Source organism: Pristiophorus japonicus, chromosome 19 (genome assembly GCF_044704955.1).
Source record: "Pristiophorus japonicus isolate sPriJap1 chromosome 19, sPriJap1.hap1, whole genome shotgun sequence".
Taxonomy (NCBI): domain Eukaryota; kingdom Metazoa; phylum Chordata; class Chondrichthyes; family Pristiophoridae; genus Pristiophorus; species Pristiophorus japonicus.
Genome location: NC_091995.1, coordinates 82,448,047 through 82,475,038, shown reverse-complemented (window position 1 = coordinate 82,475,038; position 26,992 = coordinate 82,448,047). Strand labels below are relative to the sequence as shown.

The following is a 26,992-nucleotide window of genomic DNA, read 5'->3' as shown; positions in this document are numbered from 1 at the left end:
TGTACAGTTCAGCAGGAGTGAAGTTCCAAGTTCTCCAGCCATGCTCCATGAAACCTTATTTTCACTCAGTCTCGGTAATTGCAGGAAGGTGTAACCTATTTGTCTGCAAACGGAAAATCAAATAATCCTTTGTACTATTAATTATGATATATTTTTAGCTCTTCCCCGCATCGTATCTTATTATCTCCTACATTATAACAGTGACTAAACTTCAAAAGTGCTTCGTTGGCTGTAAAGTGCTTCGGGACGTCCTGTGGTCATAAAATTCCAGGGATGAAGGACTTTGGAGAAGCTGGGGTTGTTCTCCTTAGAGCAACGAAGGTTGAGGAGATCTGATAGTAGTGTCAAATCATGAGGGGTCTGGAGTAGATAGAGAGAAACTGCTCCCGAGGTCAAGAGCCAGAGGATACAGATTTAAGGTGGTTGGTTAAAAAAAACAAAGGCGTCATAAGAAAAAACATTTTTATGCAGTGCGTGATTAGGATCTGGAATGCACTGCCTGAAAGGGAGGTGGAGGCAGATTCAATCGCGGCTTTCAAAAGGGAGTTGGATAAGTACCTGAAAGAAAAAAATTGTCAGGGCTACGGGGAAAGGGCGGGGGAGTGGGACTGGCTGAGGTGCTCTTGCAGAGAGCCGGCACGGGCTCGACGGGCCGAATGGCCTCCTTCTGTGCTGTAACCGTTCCGTGATTCTGTGAAAGGCGCCGTATGAATGTTTCTAATAATTCATTGTTAACAGCAGTAAATGTGTCTTGATGAAAATATGAACATCAGTAGACCTGGAATGGCAATAGGTGATTTAGTCCAAATAGCTCGTTCCTGCTAAAGACCACGAATCTTCCATCCTCTCATGGGCTCCCCCTGACCCATTTCTAGATTTATACCTTATTCCAGTTAACTCTATGAGCAGAAATATCAGTAAGCATATAAAATGTGTGTTCTATAAATGCTCCATCGATTTTAGATCAATATATGAACTGTCCGATCCATATTTCTTCCAAAGTCTGCATTTCCCCTTTTGACACTGTAACAAATACAGGAACATAGGAAAGGAGGAGGCCATTCAGCCCCACAATCCTGTTCCACCATTCAATGAGATCGTGGCTGATCTACAACCTAACTCCACATACCCGCCTGGGTTCTGTAACCTTCAATATCTTTGCCTAACAAAAATCTATCAATCTCAGTGTCAGCCAGTGAAGTGGGGCTTCCGAGCGCCGCTATAATTAAAGGGTTAAGAATGGGTCGCAGGACTGAAAAGAGCTAAATGCTCCATAGTGGACCTTTTGTATTGGTCAACTTTCTAAAGGTGTTTAAAAGGAAATAACATGTGGGGATGATTAACTGTTGCAAGCTGTGTAACCTGAGGATAATTACAAAAAGCCGAAGTGTTGAACTAAAGGAGGCACAGAGAGGCAGTTAAACAGAGCAAGGGGTCAAAGGTGACACGTTGGAGAAACTCCATCTGGTGTGAGACATAGGCCAATGATTGTGTGACGCGAGAGGGAATTCTTCAAGCAGCAACTGGGCACGCGGGCTTTGGGCCAATTAAACGGTATGAAGGGATCGTGCACGAGGCTGACATGCATCATTAAGTGTATAAAAGATTGCTTGGAATTTTGTATCATCGGAGAAGCCTGGCTACAGACAGAGAGCAGGCGGTCTCCCCACTAGTGCGAATAAAGACTACTATGAATCTTCAAACCCAGACCTGGTGTTGAGTGTTTATTTCAAATACTCCACTGCAGCCATGATTTATGTGCCCAAGTTCCTGGAGTAGGACCTGAACCCATAACTTTGTAACTCAGAAGTGAGAGTGCTAGCCACTGAGCCACAGCTGACACGTAGTCACCATAAATTCTGTAGGTCCACCTTACTCATTTTAAAACATACTGGTTTAATGATTAACTGTGGGTGACATTATTGGGAGAAGCGGCTGACAGGAGTTAGTTAACCCAGTTGCCAAAGGGTGGATGAGTAAAGTGGCCTAATCATTAAAGGTTGGCTAATGATTAGTTCCAATGACCATCAAACAAAGGAACATTCTTACACTCTGATCCTGCTCTCATTCGCCTCCACTGACTAAAATAAAATATCCATCAATAGTCAGCAGTGGAGAGAAAGAACTGACAAAAGTTACTAACATTAATCAGAGGCACTGGAGGAAGTGCAAAGAAAAGATTTACTAGAACTGGGAGGTTGTAAAGACTAAACAGAGGCTGGGACTCGTTTCTCTGGAAGAGAGAAGTCTGAGGGATTTAGTTCAGGGGCTGTTTCTCATGTCAGGTTTACAAAGGTTGGGAAATGGCCATCTTTTGAACATAAGAATTAGGAGTAGGAGTCGGCCATACGGCCCCTCGAGCCTGCTCCACCATTCAATGAGATCACGGCTGATCATTGACCTCAACTCCACTTTCCCGCCCAATTCCCATATCGATTGATTCTCCTAGAGTCCAAAAATCTATCGATCTCTGTCTTGACTATACTCAATAACTGAGACTCCACAGCCCTCTGGGGTAGAGAATTCCAAAGATTCACAACTCTCTGAGTGAAGAAATTTCTCCTCAACTCTGTCTTAAATGGCCGACCTCTTATCCTGAGACTATGCCCCCTGGTTCTAGACTCCCCAGCCAGAGGAAACATCCTCCCTGCATTTACCCTGTCAAACCCTGTAAGAATTGTGTAGGTTTCAATGCGATCACCTCTCATTCTTCTAAACTCCAGAAAGTATAAGACCAGTCTACTCACTCTCTCCTGATAGGACAACCCTCTCATCCCAGGAATCAGTCTGGTGAACCTTCATTGCACCGCTGCTACGGCAAGTATATCCTTTCTTAGGTAAGCAGACCAAAACTGTGCACAATACTCCAGCTGTGGTCTGACCTTTTCGAGTGGCCCCTGAACCACTTCAGGGAGCAGTGCGAGCTGGTGCAGGAGGGCAATGGCAGCGAAGAGGGCAACTGGATTGGACGTCATCAAGGTCCGGGTCGGTGATTGGAGCGTGGGCAGGTACAGCAGGAGCGGCGAGATTTGGGCGAAGGAGCGGCGAGTGATCGTGGAGCGACACGATCTGGACCCGGGAGAGGTGAGAATTCGGGGGCCCAGAAGAGGCGAGGGTCCGGGGGGCAGCACGGGCCAGCCCACACTGCGATATGTGCACGCGCTCGGTCCGTGCAGCAGAGCTGGTCTCCAGTCGTCTTGGTTAACCTGGGCCAAGACCTAGCTCTGTCAAACCCGTGTGGTGGCTGGGGTGTAAGAATAAAAGTGTTTATTAATTGATTCTGTGTATGTATAAATGTTAAAAGTGTAGATTATACAGAAAGGCCTGTTTGGGTTGAGATAAAATGGAAGCCCACAGATTGCCAGCGTGGGCTAAGTTTTGTAAGAAACAAAATGAAAGCCCCCAGAGCTGCCACATGGGTTTCGAAAGCCATTTAAACTAATCAGAGATGGCTGAGCCAAACCAGACAGCCACATGTGTGAGGAGAGCCAATAAGGAGCTGCCCTGGAACCAAAGTCCAATCAGGAGGCTTTGTGAGGACAATGGACTTGAGGAATATAAAAAACACAAGCCAGGAACTTTTCTCTCCTCTCTTCTCTCCCTGCTGGACACACGGCAAAAGACCTCCTGTTGAAGACCAGCCAAATCAGCAATGCGTGTGTTCAAACTAGCCAGCCAAAGGGGTGTAACGTATATCGCTTTTTATTATAACCTCATTGTATCTCTGTTGTAACGAAGGTAGATCTATGGGATATTTGACGACTGCTGTTAAATGCATGTGAGTGTTTTTAATAAACTGTGCCAATTGTTCTGAAAGAATCGTCTCACTGGCAAATATAAGTCCAGAGAGATTTGGAAATCTTACAGGCCAGGCATACATTAAAAAAAAAATCCATGCACAGGCATCTTCCACCCTTCAGGATGCAGTTCGGGATCTGGAATATCAGGTCCTTCACTGAAACACCTTTTCGGCGTGGAAGCAGGTCACCCTCGATACGAGGGACCGCCTATGATGATGATGTGGTCTGACCAAAGCCCGATATAATTGCAGCTTAACAAGGGATGGCGTGATTGGACCTCAGTAGATGGTGCAGCCAAGGGAGCGAGAAAAAAACAATGCACGAGAGAGAAAGTGAAGATGGCTGACTTGCACGAGTCTTGCGGGAGATCAGCAGGTGGGAGCGCAGGACCTCGTCCTCATCCTCCTCATCGATGACCTTGCACTGCCGTAGATACGCCGTCAGCTTGCTGGGGTTGATGGTCCTCGTCAGGATGTGGCGCTTTCTTTCAATGTTCTCCCACAGCTTCTCCTGCTCTGCATCGTCCTCCTCCGGGGTCTGGCCATTGTCACCGTTCATCGCCTCCTTTGTAACTGCAAGAGAACAGTTTCAGTTATAGAACAATAAGAGCTGGCATTTATATTGCGAGAATAACCAGAGGCCATCAATATAAGACAGTCACCAAGAAATCCAGTAGGGAATTCAGGAGAGCGGTGAGAATGTGGAACTCGCTACCACTGGGAGTGGTTGAAGCGAATAGTATCGATGCATTTAAGGGAAGGCTAGACAAGCATATCAGGGAGAAGGGAATAGAGGGTTAAGCTGATAGATTTAGATGAGGAAAGATGAGAGGAGGCTCGAGTGGAGCATAAACGCCGGCATGGACTGGTTGGGCCGAATGGCCTGTTTCTGTGCTGTATGCCTTGTGTAATCATAGAACGGTTACAGCACAGAAGGAGGCCATTCAGCCCATCAAGCCTGTGCCAGCTCTCTGCAAGAGCACCTCAACCAGTCCCAATCCCCTGCCCTTTCCCTGCAGCCCTGAAAAATTTTTTCCTTCAGGTACTTATCCAATTCCCTTTTGAAAGCCACGATTGAATCTGCCTCCACCACCCTCTCAGGCAGCGCATTCCAGATCCTAACCACTCGCTGCATAAAAAAGTTCTTCCTCATATGGCCTTTGGTTCAGTTATGGAGTTTGACCAAGTACTTCCAGCAACACTGCTGCTTCAACAACAACAACTTGCATTTATGTAGTGCCTTCAACATAGTAAAACATCTCAAGGAGCTTCATAGGAGCGTTAGTAAACAATATTTGGCACAAAGCAGCGTAGGGAGGAATTAGGGCAGGTGACCACAAGCTTGGTCACAGAGGTAGGTGTAATGTATGCACCGGACGCATGCTCACAGATTTGCAGAGCTGTTGCACTGTGAGTGGTTTAGCCAGTCACGTGACGTTCACAGGACTCAATAAAACCCCAGCCAGTTGGGTTTAGGGAATCCACGATGAGGCATGCAGTTGTGAGCCTGGTGGATGAACTGGTAATGTGTAGCGTGATTGTTAAACCTTTGTCAATAAACCAACTCGTTCTTAAGAGCAATGTGCTGCTATGAATGCTGAAGCAAAGAATCCATGAAGCAAATACATTACAGTAGGTTTTAAGGAGCGACTTAAAGGAAGGAGAATTAGAGAGGTGGCGAGGTTTAGAGAGGAAATTCCAGAGCTTAGGGCCAAGGCAGCTGAAGGCACAGCTGCCGATGGTGGGGCGATGAAAATTGGGGTTGCACGAGAGGCCAGGGTGAAATGGGTGGCATTTAAACGAGGCCTGCCTCTGTGGTGGGGGCACCTATTGAGGGCGCTCAGACCAATATGGCTTCGGGCGCACCTCTGTCACGCTGTAGAATTCGACTTCATGCCGCCCATTTTGGAACCGGAAACATGCGAAACGCACACCAATTTCTGCTACTGTGAGCCCACCATCAGATAAGGAGGGGCAATAACATTATGGTGTGCACCTCCCGTTTTGGGTGCAACTCGAGTTTTCTTCCCTATTATCTCTGGCCAGGCTGCCGCTGAACGCCCCAACTAGTTGGACCGTGCCGGACCACCTATCCTTCGTGGAAAAGTATTTTAAGAAAAACACCATTGACCACAAGGCCATAAAGCAGTGGTCGCCACGCAAGGTCCTGGACGCCCTACGGAAGAAGGAGAGGGTGGATCCTGTCGGACAGTTCCCTGAGCAGACTGTCGAACTCGTTTGGCAGAATGCCTCACCGTCAGAGCTTTCACACAAGCACCAAGACGTAGCTTGGTTGGCGGTGAGAAGGGCCCTACCCGTCAGATTCTTCATGCACAGCCGGGGTTTCAGAGACACGGCACTCTGTCCCCTGAGTCGGCTGTGGTGTGGGCGAGACTGTCATCCATCTCCTTCAGGATTGCCCCTTTACAAGGCAGGTCTGGAAAGAGATGCAGTGGTTGCTGTCGAGGTTCATCCCAAGCAGCTCCGTAACACAGGACTCTGTGCTCTACGGACTGTTCCCAGGGACGCACACCGAGACAGACATCATCTGCTGCTGGAGGTGCCATTCACTCGGTGAAAGACGCTCTTTGGTCTTCCCGAAACTTGCTGGTCTTCCAGAGCAAGGAGATGTCCACGACCGAGTGTTGCAGACTGGCGCAATCCAAGGTCCAGGATTACGTGCTGAGGGACGCACTAAAGATTGGTGCAGTTGCCGCAAAGGCACGGTGGGGGAAGGGCCACAGTTTAAGGTCGTTGTACACCGAGGGGTTAGAACCCGTATATAAAAAAACCCTCGGTCTGTACGACACAGAAAGCCCGTACCAACGAGACAAAGGACAAAGTGGCACGAAGGTCTCTCGCACATCGCGGCAGGTTTTGTCAAGATCTCCAGTGGCAAACTACAGTCACTCAGCGACCAGCTGCCCGATGGAGGTCCATGAGTTTGAGGAAGGGGCATCAGCTGAAGCAAGAGAGGAGGAGCATGTCGATGAGACGGGGGACGAAGGTGACTGTTTGGGGACCTTGTGAGCCCACAGCATGTTCCTGCTGCAGGACAAGGGATCGTTAGACTATTACCTCTGCCTTCAAATCTGCATTGATGCAGGAGCACAAGCCATTAGTATAGCCCTTAAGGATTGAAGGTTAAGGGGTGATCTAGTTGAGGTGTTTAAGATGATTAAAGGACCGGATAGGGTAGATAGAGAGAAACTATTCCTCTGGTGCGGGGAGTGACCTTAAAATTAGAGCCAGGCCGTTCAGGGGTGATGTCAGGGCTGTTTTGTCCTGGATGGTGTCGAGCTTCTTGAGTGTTGTTGGAGCTGCACTCATTCAGGCAAGTGGAGAGTATTCCATCACACTCCTGACTTGTTGAGCTCAACTGGTCCGTGCCGGTGTCTATGCTCCACATGAGGCTTCTCCCACGCCTCGTCATCTAAACCTATCAGCATAATCATCTATTCCTTTATCCCTCATGTGTCTATCTAGATCCCCTTAAATACATCCGTGCTATTCGCCTCAACTATTCCTTGTGGTAGCGAGTCCCACATTCCCACCACTCTCTGGGCAAAGAAGTGTGAGTATGTGCGAGTTGCCAGGTCAATTTTACAACCTGAGCTGTGGCGTGGAATTTAGGCTCCATCCACTGACGGAGCCTCGGACATTTGGGTGGTGCGGCCAGAACTGACCATTGGCACACACAGAAACACAGATAGAAACATAGAAAATAGGTGTAGGAGTAGGCCATTCGGCCCTTCGAGCCTGCACCGCCATTCAATGAGTTCATGGCTGAACATGCAACTTCAGTACCCCATTCCTGCTTTCTCGCCATACCCCTTGATCCCCCTAGAACTACATCTAACTCCTTTTCGAATATATTTAGTGAATTGGCCTCAACTACTTTCTGTGGTAGAGAATTCCACAGGTTCACCACTCTCTGGGTGAAGAAGTTTCTCTTCATCTCGGTCCTAAATGGCTTACCCCTTACACGGCGGACAAAAGCTGGATTCAGTCGTGTAACATTTCTCTGCCGCTTTAGTTCAGGTGCTGTCACATTAATCATTAAACAGGTTAACATCTCAGTTAAGGTCGGGGGCGAGAGGAAACAGGTTTCGCGTTGCTCCGCTAACATTGCCACCAATAGTTTATTGTCATTTTCCCATATTAGAATTGAAACAATCGTCAGTGCAAGCTTTGAGTTCCTTGGGGACTTCGAGCATGTCAGAACTTGTATTGAAACAAGGCTGTTGCCAGTGCTAATGTGTCCTTTGCTACCGTTAGATCAGTCAACAGAGTATTTTTTTAATGAAAGAAAGAAAGACTTGCATTTCTATAGCGCCTTTCACGATCACCGGACGTCCCAAAGCGCTTTACAGCCAATGAAGAACGTTTGGAGTGTAGTCACTGTTGTATTGTGGGAAACGTGGCAGCCAACTTGCGCACAGAAAGCTCCCACAAACAGCAATGTGATAATGACCAGATCATCTGATCTTTTGTTATCTTGATTGAAGGATAAATATTGGCCAGGACACTGGGGATAACTCCCCTGCTCTTCTTCGAAATAGTGCCGTGGGATCTTTTACATCCACCTGAGAGAACAGACGGGGCCTCAGTTTAACGTCTTATCTGAAAGACGGCACCTCCGACAGTGCAGCACTCCCTCAGCACTGCACTAGAGTGTCCGCCTGGATTTATCTGCTCAAGTTTCTAGAGTGGGACTTGACCCAAAACCATCTGACTCAGAGACGAGAGTGCTGCCCACTGAGCCACGGCTGACACTAATGTAATGGTGTGAGATTGGGAAATGTTGGTGTTCAGAGGGACCTGGATGCCCTTGTACACCAATCACTGAAAGTTAACATTCAGGTACAGCAAGCAATTAAGAAAGCAAATGGTATGTTGGCCTTTATTACAAGAGGATTTGAGTATAAGAGTAAAGACATCTTATTGCAATTATATAGGGCCCTGGTGAGACCGCACCTGGAGTATTGTGTACAGTTTTGGTCTCCTTACCTAAGGAAGGATATACTTGCCATAGAGGGAGTGCAACAAAGGTTCACCAGACTGATTCCTGGGATGGGGTGTTGTCCTATGAGGAGAGATTGAGTAGACTAGACCGATATTCTCTAGAGTTTAGAAGAATGAGAGGTGATCTCATTGAAACTTATATAATTCCTACAGGGCTTGACAGGGTAGATGCAGGGAGGATGTTTCCCCCTGGCTGGGGAGTCTAGAACCAGGGGTCACAGTCTCAGAATAAGGGGTCGGCCATTTAGCACTGAGACGAGGAGGAATTTCTTCACTCAGAGGGGAATTGTCTACCCCAGAGGATTGTGGAGGCTCAGTCCTTGAGTATATTCAAGACAGAGATTTTTGGATATTAAGGGAATCAAGGGATATGTGGATAGTGCAGGCAAGTGGAGTTGAGATAGATGAGCCATGATCTTATTGAATGGCGGAGCAGGCTCGAGGTAGCGAATGGCCTACTCCTGCTCCTATCTCTTATGATTATGTTAAGTGTGTTATTGTGACAAATTGATTTGGCAGAGGGGCTCAAAGTAATTACACGCATTTGGAGCCAAAACGCTGTGGGGAGGGAATCTTGAGAGAGACTGCAGAAGGGTAGAAGGAATTGACTATTCCATTGCTTTCCAGGCCGACCTCCGACCTCCCACCTCCCATCCTCCGTAAACTTGATCTCATCCAAAACCTCTGCTGCCCTGTGTCCTCACTCGCACCGAGTCTCGCTCACCCATTACCCCTGTGCTCGCTGACCCACATTGGTTCTTGCTAATTGAGATGGAGAGAGTCTGTGGAGGAGAGAAGGCTGTAGAAACAATGAACCAAAACACACAGCGTTCATTCGGGGTCAACGAGATCCGTAGGGGAAAGGCAGAGTATCCCGGAAACTGGCACAGTACTAGAGCAATATACAGGGCAGGTCTGAGCTCAACAAAGGGAGAATATAAAGAAAGACTTGCATTTATACAGCGCCTTGCATGACCTCATCCATGCCTTTGTTACCTCTAGACTTGACTACTCCAATGCACTCCTGGCTGGCCTCCCACATTCTACTCTACGTAAACTAGAGGTGATCCAAAACTCGGCTGCCCACATCCTAACTCACACCAAGTCTCGCTCACTCAACACCCCCCGTGCTCGCTGACCTACATTTGGCTCCCGGTTAAGCAACACCTCGATTTCAAAATACTCATCCTTATTTTCAAATCCCTCCACGGCCTCGCCCACCCGCCATCTCTGTAATCTCCTCCAGCCCCACAACCCCCTGAGATGTTTGCGCTCCTCTAATTCTGCTCTCCTGAGCATCCCTGATTATAATCGCTCAGCCGTTGGTGGCCGTGCCTTCTATTGCCTGGGCCCCAAGCTCTGGTACTCCCTCCCTAAACCTCTCCGCCTCTCTACCTCTCTTTCCTCCTTTAAGACGCTCCTTAACACCTACCTCTTTCTGCCGTAATTTCTACTTATGTGGCTCGGTGTCAAATTTTTATCTCATCATACTCCTGTGAAGTGCCTTGGGACATTTCACGATGTAAAAGGCGCTATATAAATACAAGTTGTTGTTGTTGTCAAGCTAAATCAAGCGTTCAACTTCCTTCCTGGGGCCCTAACAGGGCGGATGCATCAGCATAGAAACATGGAACCACAGAAAATAGGTGCAGGAGTAGACCATTCGGCCTTTCGAGCCTCACCACCATTCAATAAGATCATGGCTGATCATTCCCTCAGTATTCCTTTCCTGCTTTCTCGCCATACCCCTTGATCCCCTCAGCTGTAAGGGCCATATCTAACTCTCTCTTGAATATATCCAATGAACTGGCATCGACAACGCTCTGCGGTAGGGAATTCCGCAGGTTAACAACTCTCTGAGTGAAGAAGTTTCTCCTCATCTCAGTCCTAAATGGCCTACCCCTTATCCTAAGACTGTGTCCCCTGGTTCTGGACTTCCCCAACATCGGGAACATTCTACCCGCATCTAACCTGTCCCGTCCCATCAGAATCTTATGTGTTTCTATGAGATCCCCTCTCATCGTTCTAAACTCCAGTATATAAAGGCCCAGTTGATCCAGTCTCTCTTCATATGTCAGTCCAGCCATCCTGGGAATCAGTCTGGTGAACCCTCACTGCACTCCCTCAATAGCAAGAATGTCCTTCCTCAGATTAGGAGACCAAAACTGAACACAATATTCCAGATGAGGCCTCACCAAGGCCCTGTACAACTGCAGTAAGACCTCCCTGCTCCTATGCTCAAATCCCCTAGCTATGAAGGCCAACATACTATTTGCCTTCTTTACCGCCTGCTGTACCTGCATGCCAACTTTCAATGACTGATGAACCATGACACCCAGGTCTCGTTGCACCTCCCCTTTTCCTAATTTGCTGCCATTCAGATAATATTCTGCCTTCGTGTTTTTGCCACCAAAGTGGATAACCTCACATTTATCTTCATTATACTGCATCTGCCATGCATTTGCCCACTGACCTAACCTGTCCAAGTCACCCTCCAGCCTCTTAGCGCCTTCCTCACAGTTCACACCGCCACCAAGTTTAGTGTCATCTGCAAACTTGAAGATATTACACTCAATTCCTTCATCTAAATCATTAATGTATATTGTAAAGAGCTGGGATCCCAGCACTGAGCCCTGCGGCACTCCACTAGTCATTGTCTGCCATTCTGAAAAAGACCCGTTAATCTCAACTCTCTGCTTCCTGCCTGCCAACCAGCTCTCTATCCATGTCAGTACATTACCCCCAATACCATATGTTTTGATTTTTCACTCCAATCTCTTGTGTGGGACCTTGTCAAAAGCCTTTTGAAAGTCTAAATACACCACATCCACTGGTTCTCTCTTGTCCACTCTACTAGTTACATCCTCAAAAAATTCCAGAAGGTTTGTCAAGCATGATTTCCCCTTCATAAATCCATGCTGACTTGGACCAAACCTGTCACTGCTTTCCAGATGTGCTGCTATTTCATCCTTAATAATTAATAACACCCTCCAACATTTTCCCCACTACTGATGTCAGGCTAACTGGTCTATAATTACCCATTTTCTCTCTCCCTCCCTTTTTAAAAAGTAGTGTTACATTAGCTACCCTCTAGTCTATAGGAATTGATCCAGAGTTGATAGACTGTTGGAAAATGATCACCAATGCATCCACTATTTCTAGGGCCATTTCCTTAAGTACTCTGGGATGCAGACTTTCAGGCCCCGCGGATTTATCGGCCTTCAATCCCATCAATTTCTCTAAAACAATTTCCCGCCTAATAAGGATATCCTTCAATTCCTCCTTCTCACTAGACCCTCAGTCCCCTAGTACTTCCGGAAGGTTATTTGTGTCTTCCTTCATGAAGACAGAACCAAAATACTTGTTCAATTGGTCTGCCACTTCTTTGTTCCCCACTATAAATTCACTTGAATCCGACTGCAAGGGACCTACGTTTGCCTTTACTAATCTTTTTCTCTTCACATATCTATAAAAGCTTTTGCAGTCAGTTTTTATGTTCCCGGCAAGTTTCCTCTCGTACTCTATTTCCCCCCTCTTAATTAAACCCTTTGTCCTCCTCTGCTGAATTCTAAATTTCTCCCAGTCCTCAGGTTTGCTGCTTTTTCTGGCCAATTTATATGCCTCTTCCTTGGATTTAACACTATCCTTAATTTCCCTTGTTAGCCACGGTTGAGCCACTTTCCCCGTTTTATTTTTACTCCAGACAGGGATGTACAATTGTTGAAGTTCATCCATGTGATCTTTAAATGTCTGCCATTGCCTATCCACCGTCAACTCTTTAAGTATCATTTGCCAGTCTATTCTAGCCAATTCACGTCCCATACTGTCGAAGTTACCTTTCCTTCAGTTCAGGACTCTAGTTTCTTAATTAACTGTGTCACTCTCCAGCTTAATAAAGAATTCTACCAGTGCTGGGCCGCCCAGCGCTGCCTCGGCCAAAGGGCCCTGCCCCCCTCCTTAAAGGGAAAGGCCATCACTGCAGGCTCTGCAATGAAAACAAGACCTAGCTGGCCCATCGAGGGAATGGGGGTGCCGAGTGCGGGGCTGAGCGATCGCGGCCAGGGCCCGGCAAAGAACACGGGGCTGCACCGCAGAAACGAAGGTAAGTTTTATTTTCACTTACCTTGGCCACCTGGCCTTGAATCTTCGCCCCGGTCCACGTCCCCGGCAGCTGCCGGTGTTTCCGCCCGGCGCTGCTGCAGGGGGCAGGACTCAAGTTCGGGGTCGGGGCGCTAACAGGGCAATGCGCACGGCGATGACGTCACGATCTCCGTGCGCAGGAATTCGGGGCGCAACACTGTAGTGCTGCCGCTAAACTCATGCCCAATATGGCAGGCGCCTTTGTTAGCGCCCAGTCAGGCGCTAACACATTTGCGTCCCGCGGGGAGGGGAGGGGGGGCGAGCAGGAGGCACAAATACATTGAATTGCAACACCCATGATTCTAAATATGTACATCCGGTACTGATTAATATGGGAACGATTTGCTTGTAAACAACAGGTACAGATTTATAGACAAACGGTATCATGCTTGTACAGATTTATATATTATTTGAGACTCAGGACAGATAATTCCTGGATGGACAACCACGCCTCTTGTTCTCTCCTATTCCTCACCGTTGATGCTGCCCAGAAGTTCAATTGCCTCCCCAGGACTGAGTTACACAAGCTGGGTGGTAAAATGTATCTTTGCACTGGTAATTTAAACTCTGCAGGTGCAGACAGATTCCGACAGATCACACACTGCCAGATGTCTTGTGAAAGACCTGCCCGTATAAACACCCCCGACAAGGTTGCCTTATTCCTCGGCCTCGCAAACCCATAGGGCGAAACCGTACTGTAAAAAGTTTCTGTAACTTACCATTCGACAACAAGCTCTGCCTCCAAACTCCGGGAGCAGGGGAACGAGAGGCAAGACCAGTCCTTATCTTCTGCTTGGATGCAGGTCCAGCGAAAATAATAAAGGTTAAGTGTAGGTGGACGGCTGTTGACGATGACCCTCTCTTTTCTTTCCTTCCTGTGAGTCAAGGAGCCTGTCTGGGCGAGCAGGGTGTGAAAGGGCGAGGAAATGCTGATCGAATCTACTGCTGACCTATGTACCATAGAATGTTCAGCTGCCTTAGTAATGCGTTCGGAGGTGTGGTTATAGATTCCCAGCCTTCACTGACAAGTGAATACCTCCCACTTGCTAAAATGGAAGGTGCACAGTTTAAAAGGTGCACAGGATTAAAGACTTGGCACAGGATCAGGATTGTAGGCTCCCGTTTATGGGCTTAGGATAGAATCACGAATATAGACTCAGGTTTTAGACTTGGGATAAACAAAAACTTGTATTTATATAGAACCTTTAACGTGGTAATCTTTTTATCTCATAATACTCCTGTGAAGCGCCTTGGGACGTTTTACTACATTAATGGTGCTATATGAATAAAAGTTGTTGTTGTAGTAGTAAAGTGTCCCAAGGCGCTTCACAGCAACGTTATCAAACAAGGCTTTTGACAAGGTCCCACACAAGAGATGGTGTGTAAAATTAAAGCACATGGTATTGGGGGTAATGTATTGACATGGATAGAGAACTGGTTGGCAGACAGGAAGCAAAGAGTCGGAATAAATGGGTCCTTTTCAGAATGGCAGGCAGTGATTAGTGGGGTACCGCACGGTTCAGTGTTTGGAACCCAGCTATTTACAATATACATTAATGATTTAGACGAAGGAATTGAGTGTAATATCTCCAAGTTTGCAGATGACACTAAGCTGGGTGGCAGTATGAGCTGCGAGGAGGATGCTAAGAGGCTACAGGGTGACTTGGACAGGTTAGGTGAGTGGGCAAATGCATGGCAGATGCAGTATAATGTTGATAAATATGAGGTTATCCACTTTGGTGGCAAAAACAGGAAGGCAGAATATTATCTGAATGGTGACAGATTAGGAAAAGGGGAGGTGCAAAGAGACCTGGGTGTCATGGTACATCAGTCATTGAAAGTAGACATGCAGGTACAGCAGGCCTTGTAGAAGGCAAATGGCATGTTGGCCTTCATCGCTAGGGGATTTGAGTATAGGAGCAGGGAGGTCTTACTGCAGTTGTACAGGGCCTTGGTGAGGCCACACCTTGAATATTGTGTACAGTTTTGGTCTCCTAATCTGAGGAAGGACATTCTTGCTATTGAGGGAGTGCAGCAAAGGTTCACCAGACTGATTCACGGGATGGCAGGACTGACATATGAAGAAAGGTTCAAAGACCAGATCGACTAGGCTTATATTCACTGGAATTTAGAAGAATAGAGGGGATCTCATAGAAACATGTAAAATTCTGATGGAATTGGACAGGTTAGATGCAGGAAGAATGCTGCCGATGTTGGGAAAGTCCAGAGCCAGGGGTCACAGTCTAAGGATAAGGGGGAAGCCATGTAGGACTGAAATGAGGAGAAACTTCTTCACTAAGAGAATTGTGAACCTGTGGAATTTTCTACCACAGGAAGTTGTTGAGGCCAGTTGGTTAGATATATTCAAGAGGGAGTTAGATGTGGCCCTTATGGCTAAAGGGATCAAGGTGTATGGAGAGAAAGCAGGAATGGGGTACTGAAGTTGCGTGATCAGCCATGATCATATTGAATGGTGGTGCAGGCTCGAAGAGCTGAATGGCCTACTCCTGCACCTATTTTCTATGTTTCTATGTTTGTATAAAATTTGACACCGAGCCATTAAGAAGACATTAGGGCAGGTGACAGTTTGGTCAATGAGGTAGGTTTTAAGGAGTGTCTTGAAGGAGCAAAGAGAGGTAGAGAGGCGTAGAGATTTAGGGAGGGGATTCCAGAGCTTGGGGCCCAGGCAACAGAAGGCATGGCCGCCGATGGTGGAGTGATTAAAATCAGGGATGCTCAAGAGGCCAGAATTAGAGGAGCGCAGATATCACGGGGGGTTGTGGGGGCTGGAGGAGATTACAGAGATAGGGAGGGGGTGAGGCCGTGGAGGGATTTGAAAATAAGGAAGAGAATTTTGAAATCGAGGCATTGCTTAACCACTCAGGACTATAGATTTGGGATCGATTTAGGGTCGAGACCCTCAATTATAAATCCCGGATTATAGACTTGGTATGAATCAAAAGTATGGACACAGGATATAGATTCTGTATCATAGAATCATAGATTCATATAGCACAGAAGTGTATCATTTGGCCCATCTGGCCTGGGCCAGCTCTTCGAACGAGCTGCCCAATTAGTCCCACACTCCTGCTCGACACACAATCAGAATATTAGCAAGAATACCCTCAACGGCCTTGAATGTCATTGTGAGGGTTTGGTCGGTCAATTCCAGCATCACTCCCAAAGAAAACACGGAGGTCTGACCGTGGCGGAGTCACGCAGCTCTACGAATTTCCCGCCTGCGTTGTGAGCGCGGCTAAGAGGATTAAATTACAGGGACTGGTTGCACAGACCTTTGAGTATAAGAAGGTTAAGGGGGCGAGCTAATTGCAGTGTTTGAGATGATCAAACACCTCAATTTATCGGGAAGGTTGAGAGAGAAACAATTTCCTCTGGTGGGGGGTGGGGGGGGGGGGTGGGCAGTCCAGAACAAGTGGGGAATAACTTAAAATTAGAGCTAGGCCGCACAGAGCTGATGAGTCGTTAAACCGAGGCACTGTCTGCCCTCTCAGGTGGACACAAAAGATTCCATGGCACTATTTTGAAGAAGAGCAGGGGGAGTTATCCCCGGCGTCCTGGGGCCAATATTTATCCCTCAATCAACATAACAAAAACAGATAATCTGGTCATTATCACATTGCTGTTGGCGAGCCACGTGAACCACTGCAAACTGTGGTGAAGGTGCTCCCACAGTGCTGACTTTGCCGTCGCGGTTTGGTACAACTGAGTGGCTCGCTAGGCCATTTCAGAGGGTAATTAAGGAACCTGGTCGGTGCCTGAAGCATGGGCAGGTACAGCAGGAGCGGCGAGGTCGGGACAAAGGAGCGGCAAGAGTTTGTAGAGGGATGTAATCGGGACCCAGGAGAGGCGAGGGCCCAGGGCCAGCACGGCCCAGCCCACACTGCGATATGTGAGCGCACGAGGTCCGTGCAGCAGAGCTGGTCTCCAGTCGTCTTGGTTAATCCCTACCACTGGACCAAGACCTAGCTCTGTCAAGCCCGTGTGGTGGCTGGTGTGCAACGGTCACCCCACGTTAATAAAATCCACGCACAGGCATCTTCTACCCTTCAACATGTAGTTCGGGATCTGGAATATTAGGTCCTTCATTGAAACACCTGTGAACTCATTCCTTTTTGGCGTGAAAGCAAGTCATCCTCGATACGAGGGATTGCCTATGATGATGATGTTTGTGGGAATTTGCTGATTGGCTGCCGCGTTTCCCACATTACAACAGTGACTACACTCCAAAAGTACTGTAAAGCTGTAAAGCATTTTGAAACGTCTGTCGGTCATGAAAGATGCTATAGAAATGTAAGTCTTTCTTTTCCGCTTAAATGCATCTATGCTACTCGCCTCAACCACTCCCTGTGAGAACAAGTTCCACTTTCTCACCACTCTCTAAGTTTCTCATGATTTTTCATGAAAGCGCAAATACTATGAAACACTGGGGCGTTGGATGCTTAAATTCATATTACACAATCCACCCCGATGACCGTGAGAATCCTGGTACAGACAGATACTCACAGGGCGGTGGGGCATCAGGAACAATTGTAAACGCCGGGAGAAAAAGCAAAAAAGAAGCAGAAAGAAATCAAAAGGTGACGTCACAGCCAAAGGGGTCAGTGATTGGCTGGTGATTGGTGAGTAGCTTTTCTTTTTCTTTTCTTTATCAGTAAGTAACCTGTTAACATTGTTGTCGCCAAATTAAGTGTATCTAAGGGTTAAGTCATGACAGGAGAGCTCGGTCATGTGATATGCTCCTCCTGTACCATGTGGGAACTCAGGGACACTTCCGGTGTTCCTGACGACTACATGTGCGGGAAGTCTATCCGCCTCCAGCTCCTGATGGACCGCGTTGCGGAATTGGAGCTGAGGGTGGATTCACTCTGGAGCATCCACGATGCTGAGAATGACGTGAGTAGCACGTGTAGCGAGTTGGTCTTACCGCAGGTGAAGGGTCCACAGCCAGATAAGGAATGGAAGACCAGCAGGAAGAGCAGTGGAAGGAAGGTAGTGCAGGGGTACCCTGCAGTCATCCCCCTGCAAAACAGCTTTGAGTACTGTTGAGGGGGATGACTCATCAGGGGAGGGCAGCAGCAGCCAAGTTCATGGCACCGTGGCTGGCTCTGCTGCACAGAAGAGCACGAAAAAAATTGGGAGAGCGATAGTGAAAGGGGATTCAATAGATCGGCGTTTCTGCGGCCGCAACCGAGACTCCAGGATGGTATGTTGCCTCCCTGGTGCAAGGGTCAAAGATGTCTCGGAGCGGGTGCAGGACATTCTGAAAAGGGAGGGTGAACACCCAGTTGTCGTGGTGCACATTGGTACCAACGATATAGGTAAAAAAAGGGATGAGGTCCTACGAGACGAATTTATGGAGCTAGGAGCTAAATTAAAAAGTAGGACCTCAAAAGTAGTAATCTTGGGATTGCTACCAGTGCCACGAGCTAGTCGGAGTAGGAATCGTAGGATAGCTCAGATGAATACGTAGCTTGAGCAGTGGTGCAGCAGGGAGGGATTCAAATTTCTGGGGCATTGGAACCGGTTCTGGGGGAGGTGGGACCAGTACAAACCGGACGGTCTGCACCTAGGCAGGACCAGAACCAATGTCCTCGGGGGAGTGTTTGCTAGTGCTGTTGGGGAGGAGTTAAACTAATATGGCAGGGGGATGGGAACCAATGCAGGAGACAGAGAGAAATAAAATGGAGACAGAAGCAAAAGACAGAAAGGAGATGAGTAAAAGTGGAGGGAAGAGAAACCCAAGGCAAAAAACAAAAAGGGCCACTGTACAGCAAAATTCTAAAGGGTCAAAGTGTAATAAAAAGGCAAACCTGAAAGCTAGGTGCCTCAATGCGAGGAGTGTTCAGAACCCAGGAGAGGGCTCTGAGCTGGTTAGAGTGGGTGAGAGCTCAGATGAACAGAACCCCAAGAAAGAATGCAAAAGGCAGGAGGCAACAGAGCAGAGTAGCACTGGGGTAAGTGTAAACCACAAGGTGATAGGAAGGAACAATATGCATGAATATAAAGGGGCTGCAGGAGGGGTCAAAACTAAAAATCATGGTTTAAAAACTAGTATTAAAACACTCTACCTAAACGCACGCAGCATTCAAAATAAAGTAAATGAGTTTATGGCACAAATCATTACAAATGGGTAAGATTTGGTGGCCATTACAGAAACATGGTTGCAGGGTGGCCAAGACTGGGAATTAAACATACTGGGGTATCTGACAATTCGGAAAGATAGACAAGAAGGGAAAGGAGGTGGGGTAGCTCTGTTAATAAAGGATGATATCAGGACAGTTGTGAGAGATGATATTGGCTCTAATGAACAAAATGTTGAATCATTGTGGGTGAAGATTAGAGATAGTAAGGGGGAAAAGTCACTGGTGGGCGTAGTTTATAGGCCCCCAAATAATAACTTCACGGTGGGGCGGGCAATAATCAAGGGAATAATGGAGGCATGTGAAAAAGGAACGGCAGTAATCATGGGGGATTTTAACCTACATATCGATTGGTCAAATCAAATCGCACAGGGTAGCCTTGAAGAAGAATTCATAGAATGCATACGGGATTGTTTCTTAGAACAGTATGTTACAGAACCTACAAGGGAGCAAGCTATCTTAGATCTGGTCCTGTGTAATGAGACAGGAATAATAAATGATCACCTAGTAAATGATTCTCTCTGAATGAGTGATCACAGTATGGTTGAATTTGTAATACAGATTGAGGGTGAGGAAGTAGTATCTCAAACGAGCGTACTATGCTTAAACAAAGGGGACTACAGTGGGATGAGGAAGAGTTGGCTAAAGTAGACTGGAAACACAGACTAAACGGTGGCACAATTGAGGAACAGTGGAGGACTTTTAAGGAGCTCTTTCCTAGTGCTCAACAAAAATATATTCCAATGAAAAAGAAGGGCGGTAAGAGAAGGGATAACCAGCCGTGGATAACCAAGGAAATAAAGGAGAGTATCAAATTAAAAACCAATGCGTATAAGGTGGCCAAGGTTAGTGGGAAACTAGAAGATTGGGAAAATTTTAAACGACAGCAAAGAATAACTAAGAAAGCAATAAAGAAAGGAAAGATAGATTACGAAAGTAAACTTGCGCAAAACATAAAAACAGATAGTAAAAGCTTTTACAGATATATAAAACGGAAAAGAGTGACTAAAATAAATGTTGGTCCCTTAGAAGATGAGAAGGGGGATTTAATAATGGGAAATGTGAAAATGGCTGAGACCTTAAACAATTATTTTGCTTCGGTCTTCACAGTGAAAGACACAAAAACCATGCCAAAAATTGCTGGTCACGGGAATGTGGGAAGGGAGTACCTTGAGACAATACTATCACTACGGGGGTAGTGCTGGACAGGCTAATGGGACTCAAGGTAGACAAGTCCCCTGGTTCTGATGAAATGCATCCCAGGGTATTAAAAGAGATGGTGGAAGTTATAGCAGATGCATTCGTTATAATCTACCAAAATTCTCTGGACTCTGGGGAGGTACCAGCAGATTGGAAAGCAGCTAATGTAACACCTCTGTTTAAAAAAGGGGGCAGACAAAAGGCAGGTAACTATAGGCCGGTTAGTTTAATATCTGTAGTGGGGAAAATGCTTGAAGCTATCATTAAGGAAGAAATAGCGGGACATCTAAATAGGAATAGTGCAATCAAGAAGACGCAACATGGATTCATGAAGGGGAAATCATGTTTAACTAATTTACTGGAATTCTTTGAGGATATAACGAGCATGGTGGATAGAGGTGTAACGATGGATGTGGTGTATTTAGATTTCCAAAAGGCATTCGATAAGGTGCCACACAAAAGGTTACTGCAGAAGATAAAGGTATGCGGAGTCAGAGGAAATGTATTAGCATGGATAGAGTATTGGCTGGCGAACAGAAAGCAGAGAGTTGGGATAAATGGGTCCTTTTCGGGTTGGAAATCGGTGGTTGGTGGGTGTGACACAGGGATCGGTGCTGGGACCACAACTGTTTACAATATACATAGATGACCTGGAAGAGGGGACAGAGTGTAGTGTAACAAAATTTGCAGTCGACACAAAGATTAGTGGGAAAGCGGGTTGTGTAGAGGACACAGAGAGGCTGCAAAGAGATTTAGATAGGTTAAGCGAATGGGCTAAGGCTTGGCAGATGGAATACAATGTCGGAAAATGTGAGGTCATCCACCTTGGGAAAAAAAACAGTAAAAGGGAATATTATTTGAATGGGGAGAAATTACAACATGCTGCGGTGCAGAGGGACCTGGGGGTCCTTGTGCATGAATCCCAAAAAGTTAGCTTGCAGGTGCAGCAGGTAATCAGGAAGGTGAATGGAATGTTGGCCTTCATTGCGAGAGGGATGGAGTACAAAAGCAGGGAGGTCCTGCTGCAACTGAACAGGGTATTGGTGAGGCCCCACCTGGAGTACTGCGTGCAGTTTTGGTCACCTTACTTAAGGAAGGATATACTAGCTTTGGAGGGGGTACAGAGACGATTCACTAGGCTGATTCTGGAGATGAGGGGGTTACCTTATGATGATAGATTGAGTAGACTGGGTCTTTTTACTCGTTGGAGTTCAGAAGGATGAGGGGTGATCTTATAGAAACATTTAAAATAATGAAAGGGATAGACAAGATGGAGGAAGAGAGGTTGTTTCCACTGGTCGGGGAGACTAGAACTAGGGGGCACAGCCTCAAAATACGGGGGAGCCAATTTAAAACTGAGTTGAGAAGGAATTTCTTCTCCCAGAGGGTTGTGAATCTGTGGAACTCTCTGCCCAAGGAAGCAGTTGAGGCTAGCTCATTGAATGTATTCAAGTCACAGATAGATTTTTAACCAATAAGGGAATTAAGGGTTATGGGGAGCGGGCGGGTAAGTGGAGCTGAGTCCACGGCCAGATCAGCCATGATCTTGTTGAATGGCGGAGCAGGCTCGAGGGGCTAGATGGCCTACTCCTGTTCCTAATTCTTATGTTCTTATGTTCTAATCAGGATATACTGCTCGAAGCTCAATTCCACTGAACTATTTGTGCGTTGTACCTTTTATAGTCTTAGTAACGTCTTGATAACATGATGACCACGTTCAGGGTCATTTTTAATTAAGTCATCTTGTAAATGATGTAATCCTCGCTAGTGCGTCTGCGTGACACGATTTGCACCTTGCAATCTCCTTATTCTAATAGTCTTAATAACATTTACACTTTGCGGAACACCTCCGTTCAGTCCGTAAGTGTGACCCCGAGCTTCCGGTCTCCTGTCACTTTAATCCCATGCTCCACTCCCACTCTGATCTCTCCGTCCTCGGCCTCCTACACTGTTCCAATGAAGCTCAACGCAAGCTCGAGGAACAGCACCTCATCTTTTGTTTCGGCACTTTCCAGCCTTCCACACTCAACATTGAGTTCAACAATTTCACCATAACCTCTGCCCATATTTTATTCCCTTTCCTCCTGTTTTTTCACCTTAAACATTCACTCGCTCCTCCTGTTTATGTGCTGCATATTTTGTGCCGCTGCTGAAACTCTCATCCATTTGTTACCTTTGACTTGACAATTCCAATGCACTCATGGCCGGCCTCCCACGTTCTAAGATTTTTATGCTCAAGTCCCTGGAGTGGGACATGAACCCACAGCTTTCTGACTCAGAGGCGAGAGTGCTGCCCATTGAGCCACAGCTTGGAGGTGGTGGTGTTCCCATGCGCCTGCTGCCCTAGTCCTTCTAGAGGGTAGAGGTCGCGGGTTTGGGAGGTGCTGCCGAAGAAGCCTTGGCGAGTTGCTGCAGTGCATTTTGTAGATGGTGCACACTGCAGCCAGGGGGCGCCGGTGGTGGAGGGAGTGAATGTTGAAGGTGGTGGATGGGGTGTCGATCAAGTGGGCTGCTTTGTCCTGGATGGTGTCGAGCTTCTCGAGTGTTGTTGGAGCTGCACTCATCCAGGCAAGTGGAGAGTATTCCATCGCACTCTTAACTTGTGCCTTGTAGATGGTGGAAAGGCTTTGGGGAGTCAGGAGGTGAGTCACTTGCCACTGAATACCCAGCCTCTGACCTGCTCTTGTAGCCACAGTTAAGTTTCTGGTCAATGGTCACCACCAGAATGGAAAGTCATCTGGAGGTATTAATTCACCTCGGGCAGCATGTGGAGGGGGGGGCCGATCAAGCAGACTGATTTGTACAGGATGGATTCGAGCTTCTTGAATGACCCTAACGTACAGGCCACGCCCCTCCTCCCTGTGCCTGTCGGACATGACATGACGTCAGCAGCTCTGCTCACCCTGGATGCAGGGCCCGAGCTACGCCATCATCTGCAGCCTGACGTACAGACAGAAACTGGGGACAGGACAGTTACTGACTGTTAAGCTCATTAATGGCAATAACTTTCTCTGCCGCGTGATCCTTCCACCCACAATACTTTCTTGAAAAGCCCTGAGCACACATGAACACCAAGGGCTATCCCCTACATAGATTGCACATTTCTGCTCTCACACTGACCTGGATCTTACCATCTGCCCGCCTTGGTTGCATAACCCTTACCAGCCTTACCTCACAAAAATCTAACAATGTGAGTTTTCAAATTTCCAATTGAACCCCCGTCCTCCCCACAGCCGCAAGAGCTTTTTGAAAGAAAGAAAAGACTTGCATTTATATAACGCCTTTCACGGCCACAGGACATTCCAAAGCGCTGTACAGCCAATGAAGTATTTTTGAAGTGCAGTCACTGTTGTAGCAAATGCAGCATAGTAACAGAAGTAGGCCATTGAGCCCCTCGAGCCTGTTCCACCATTGCCAGAAATGCGAGGGTATACATATCAGGAAAGGATGAACAGGCTGGGTCTCTTTGAAAAAAGAAGGCTGAGGGGTGACCTAATAGAGGCCTTTAAAATAATGAAAGGTTTTGATAGAGTGGACACAGAGAGAGTGTTTCCACTTGTGGGGAAGAGCTTAACTGGAGGCCATCAATATAAGATAGTCACCAAGAAATCCAATAGAGAATTCAGAAGAAACTTCTTTACCCAAAAAGTGGTGAGAATGTGCAACTCGCTGCCACAGGGAGTGGTTGAAGTGAATAGTATCGATGCATTTAAAGGGAGGCTGGACAAGTATATGGGGGAGAAAGGAATAGAGGGTTATGCTGATAAGAGTTAGATGAGGAAAGACGGGAGGAGGCTCGAGTGGAGCATAAATGGACTGGTTGGGCCGAATGGCCTGTTTCTGTGCGGTATAGTCTATGCGTGCAGTTCTGGTCACAGTATTATAGGAAGAACGTGATTGCACTGGAGAGGGTGCAGAGGAGATTTACAAGGATGCTGCCTGGAATGGATACGCTGGGTTTGTTCTCCTTGGAACAGAGGAGGCTGAGGGGAGACCTCATTGAGGTGTATAACATTTTGAGGGGCCTGGAGATAGTGGATAGCAGGGGCCTATTTCCCTTGATGGAGGTGTCAATTATAAGGGGCATAGGAGATCACACAGCTCCAGTTGGGGTGGAGTGTAGAATGTTTCAGTATGAGGGGTGTCGCAGTTGTGTGGGGCGGACTGGTTGGGCCGGGTGCTCTTTACCTTTCCGCCATTGTTCATTGTTCATGGGTTTATCTGTAACCTTCAGGGCTGCTGACCGAGGGCCGTGCGGCTCTTTGTTGGCAGCGCGAACACGATGGGCCGAAATGGCCTCCTTCTGCGCTGTAAACTTCTATGTTTCTAATGTTTCTATGTTTAAGGGGCTTGGTGGAAGATTTAGAGGGGATTTGAGGGGAAGCTTCTTCACACAGAGGGTGGTGGCGGTCTGGAACTCGCTGCCTGGAAGGGTGGTGGAGACAGAAACCCTCACCACATTTAAAAGGTGCTTGGATGTACAATTGAAGCACCATAACCTGCAGGGTTATGGACCTAGAGCTGGTAAGTGGGATTAGACTGGATAATCTCTTGTTGGCTGGCATATAGACATAAATGAAGAGAGTGGGGCTTTGGGGAAAGAGCAGGGGGAGTGGGATTAATTGGACAGCTCTTTCAAAGAGCCGACACAGGCACGCAGGGCTGAACAGCCTCCTATTGTGCTGTGTGATTCTGTGACGTGTCTCCATCGCATTTCCGCCTTGCAATTGCAATTATCTGTTCATCACCACACTGCTGTGTGTGGGAGCTTGCTGTGCGCAAATTGGCTGCCGCATTTCCCACATTACAATAGCGACTACACTCCAAAAGTACGTCATTGGTTGTAAAGCACTTTGAGACGTCCGGTGGTCATGAAAGGCGCGATATAAATGCAAGTCTTTCCTTCTTTCTAACAGCACTGTGGGAGCACCTTCACCACACGGACTGCAACGGTTCAGAAAGGCGGCTCACCACCACCTTCTCAAGGGGCAGTTAGGGACGGGCAATAAATGCCAGCTTTGCCAGCGACGCCCACATCCCGTGAATGAATACATTTCTAAATAAGTGAGTGGGCAGGATGACCACGGACTCACAGGACCACCCCACAGAGGTAAATATTATTTTCTAAACAGTAATTCACAAATCAACCCCCTTGCCCAGGACTGCGGCCAGGTTTGGGGATGGGTGGTTGGGCTAGGCCTCCCCTCCCATGGCCATGTGGCTGCTGGGGCAGTTGAGTGGCAGAGTAACACCCAAAGAGGTGCTGGTGCCCGTTTGACCCACGGAGATGGGATGCCTTCCCGCTGATACCACAGACTGGAACTGTGTCCATGCAGGAGGGCACCATTGGGCACAGATATATCGGCCTTGGTTGCGTAGTAGATATATAAACTTGTATTTATATAGCGCCTTTAACATAGTGAAACGTCCCAAGGTGCTTCACCGGAGTATTATCCGATAAAGATTTGACTCCGAGTTGCATAAGTAGAAATAAGCGCAGACGACCAAAAGCTTGGTCAAAGAGGTAGGTTTTAAGGAGCGTCTTGAAGGAGGAAAGAGAGGTAGAGAGGTGGAGAGGTTTAGGGATGGAGTTCCAGAGCTTGGGGCCCAGGCAACAGAAGGCACGGCCACCAATGATTGAGCGATTAGAATCAGGGATGCTCAAAAGGGCAGAATTCGAGGAGCGCAGACATCTCGGGGGTTTGTGGGGCTGGAGGAGATTCATCACAGGTGGTCCTTTGAAATCGAGGAAGACTTGCTTCCACTCCAAAAGTGAGTTCTCAGGTGGCTGTACAATCCAATACAGGAATTATAGTCTCTGTTACAGGTGGGACAGACAGTGGTTGAAGGAAAGTGTGGGTGGGGAGTCTGGTTTGCCACACGCTCTTTCCGTTGTCTGCGCTTGGTTTCTGCATGCTTTCGGCGACGAGACTCGAGGTGCTCAGCGCCCTCCCGGATGCTCTTCCTCCACTTAGGGCGGTCTTTGGCCAGGGACTCCCAGATGTCAGTGGGGATGTTGCACTTTATCAGGGAGGCTTTGCCGTGTAGGAGTTCTGAGTGGAGAGCTTGCTTTGGGAGCCTTTTGTCGGGCATGCGGACAATGTGGCCCGACCAACGGAGCTGGTTGAGTGTGGTCAGTGCTTTGATGCTGGGGATGTTGGCCTGATCGAAAACACTGATGTTGGTGCATCTGTCCTTCCAGGGGAGATTACTGAGATATTGAAGGGCGAGGCCATGGAGGGATTTGAAAACAAGGATGAGAATTTTTAAATGAGGTGAAATCGAGAACGATACCAGGGCATAAAGGGTTAAATTATGAGGACATGCCTTGTATTTCCTTGAGTGCCTTTCAGTTCTGTGCTGAGGGGATTCCTGTACGGGCACACTCTCGACGTTACCATCCTTGTCTACCGTCGGACACGTCACGGTGCACCATCTTGCCGTCCAGAGGAGGCGAGGGTCCCCAGTGGAGTGCTTTCTATACAGGAGTCCTCCCTTTATTTATTGGGGACTTGGCCTGGAGGGTGGTGCACGGAGTAGTCTCATGCAATAAGTTTTTAAGTTGGTTCACGGGCTCTCAGGCCGCCTGCAATTTCTGCGGTCTGGAAGAGTCCGTGTTGGATGTTTTTATGGAATGTACGAGGTGGCAGCCCCTCTTCCAATATTT

General features: G+C 47.5%; 1 protein-coding gene across 1 annotated transcript in view; it reads right to left on the bottom strand.

The window, feature by feature from the left end:
* LOC139230277 (caspase recruitment domain-containing protein 11-like) overlaps positions 1 to 13,907 on the bottom strand; it is a 113,704-nt gene extending 99,797 nt beyond the window's left edge. Inside the window, 2 exon segments of the mRNA XM_070862105.1 lie at positions 4,148 to 4,372; positions 13,684 to 13,907. Coding sequence (XP_070718206.1) covers positions 4,148 to 4,358 — 211 coding nt within the window. The 5' untranslated portion in view covers positions 4,359 to 4,372; positions 13,684 to 13,907.
* Positions 13,908 to 26,992: the final 13,085 nt, after the last annotated feature.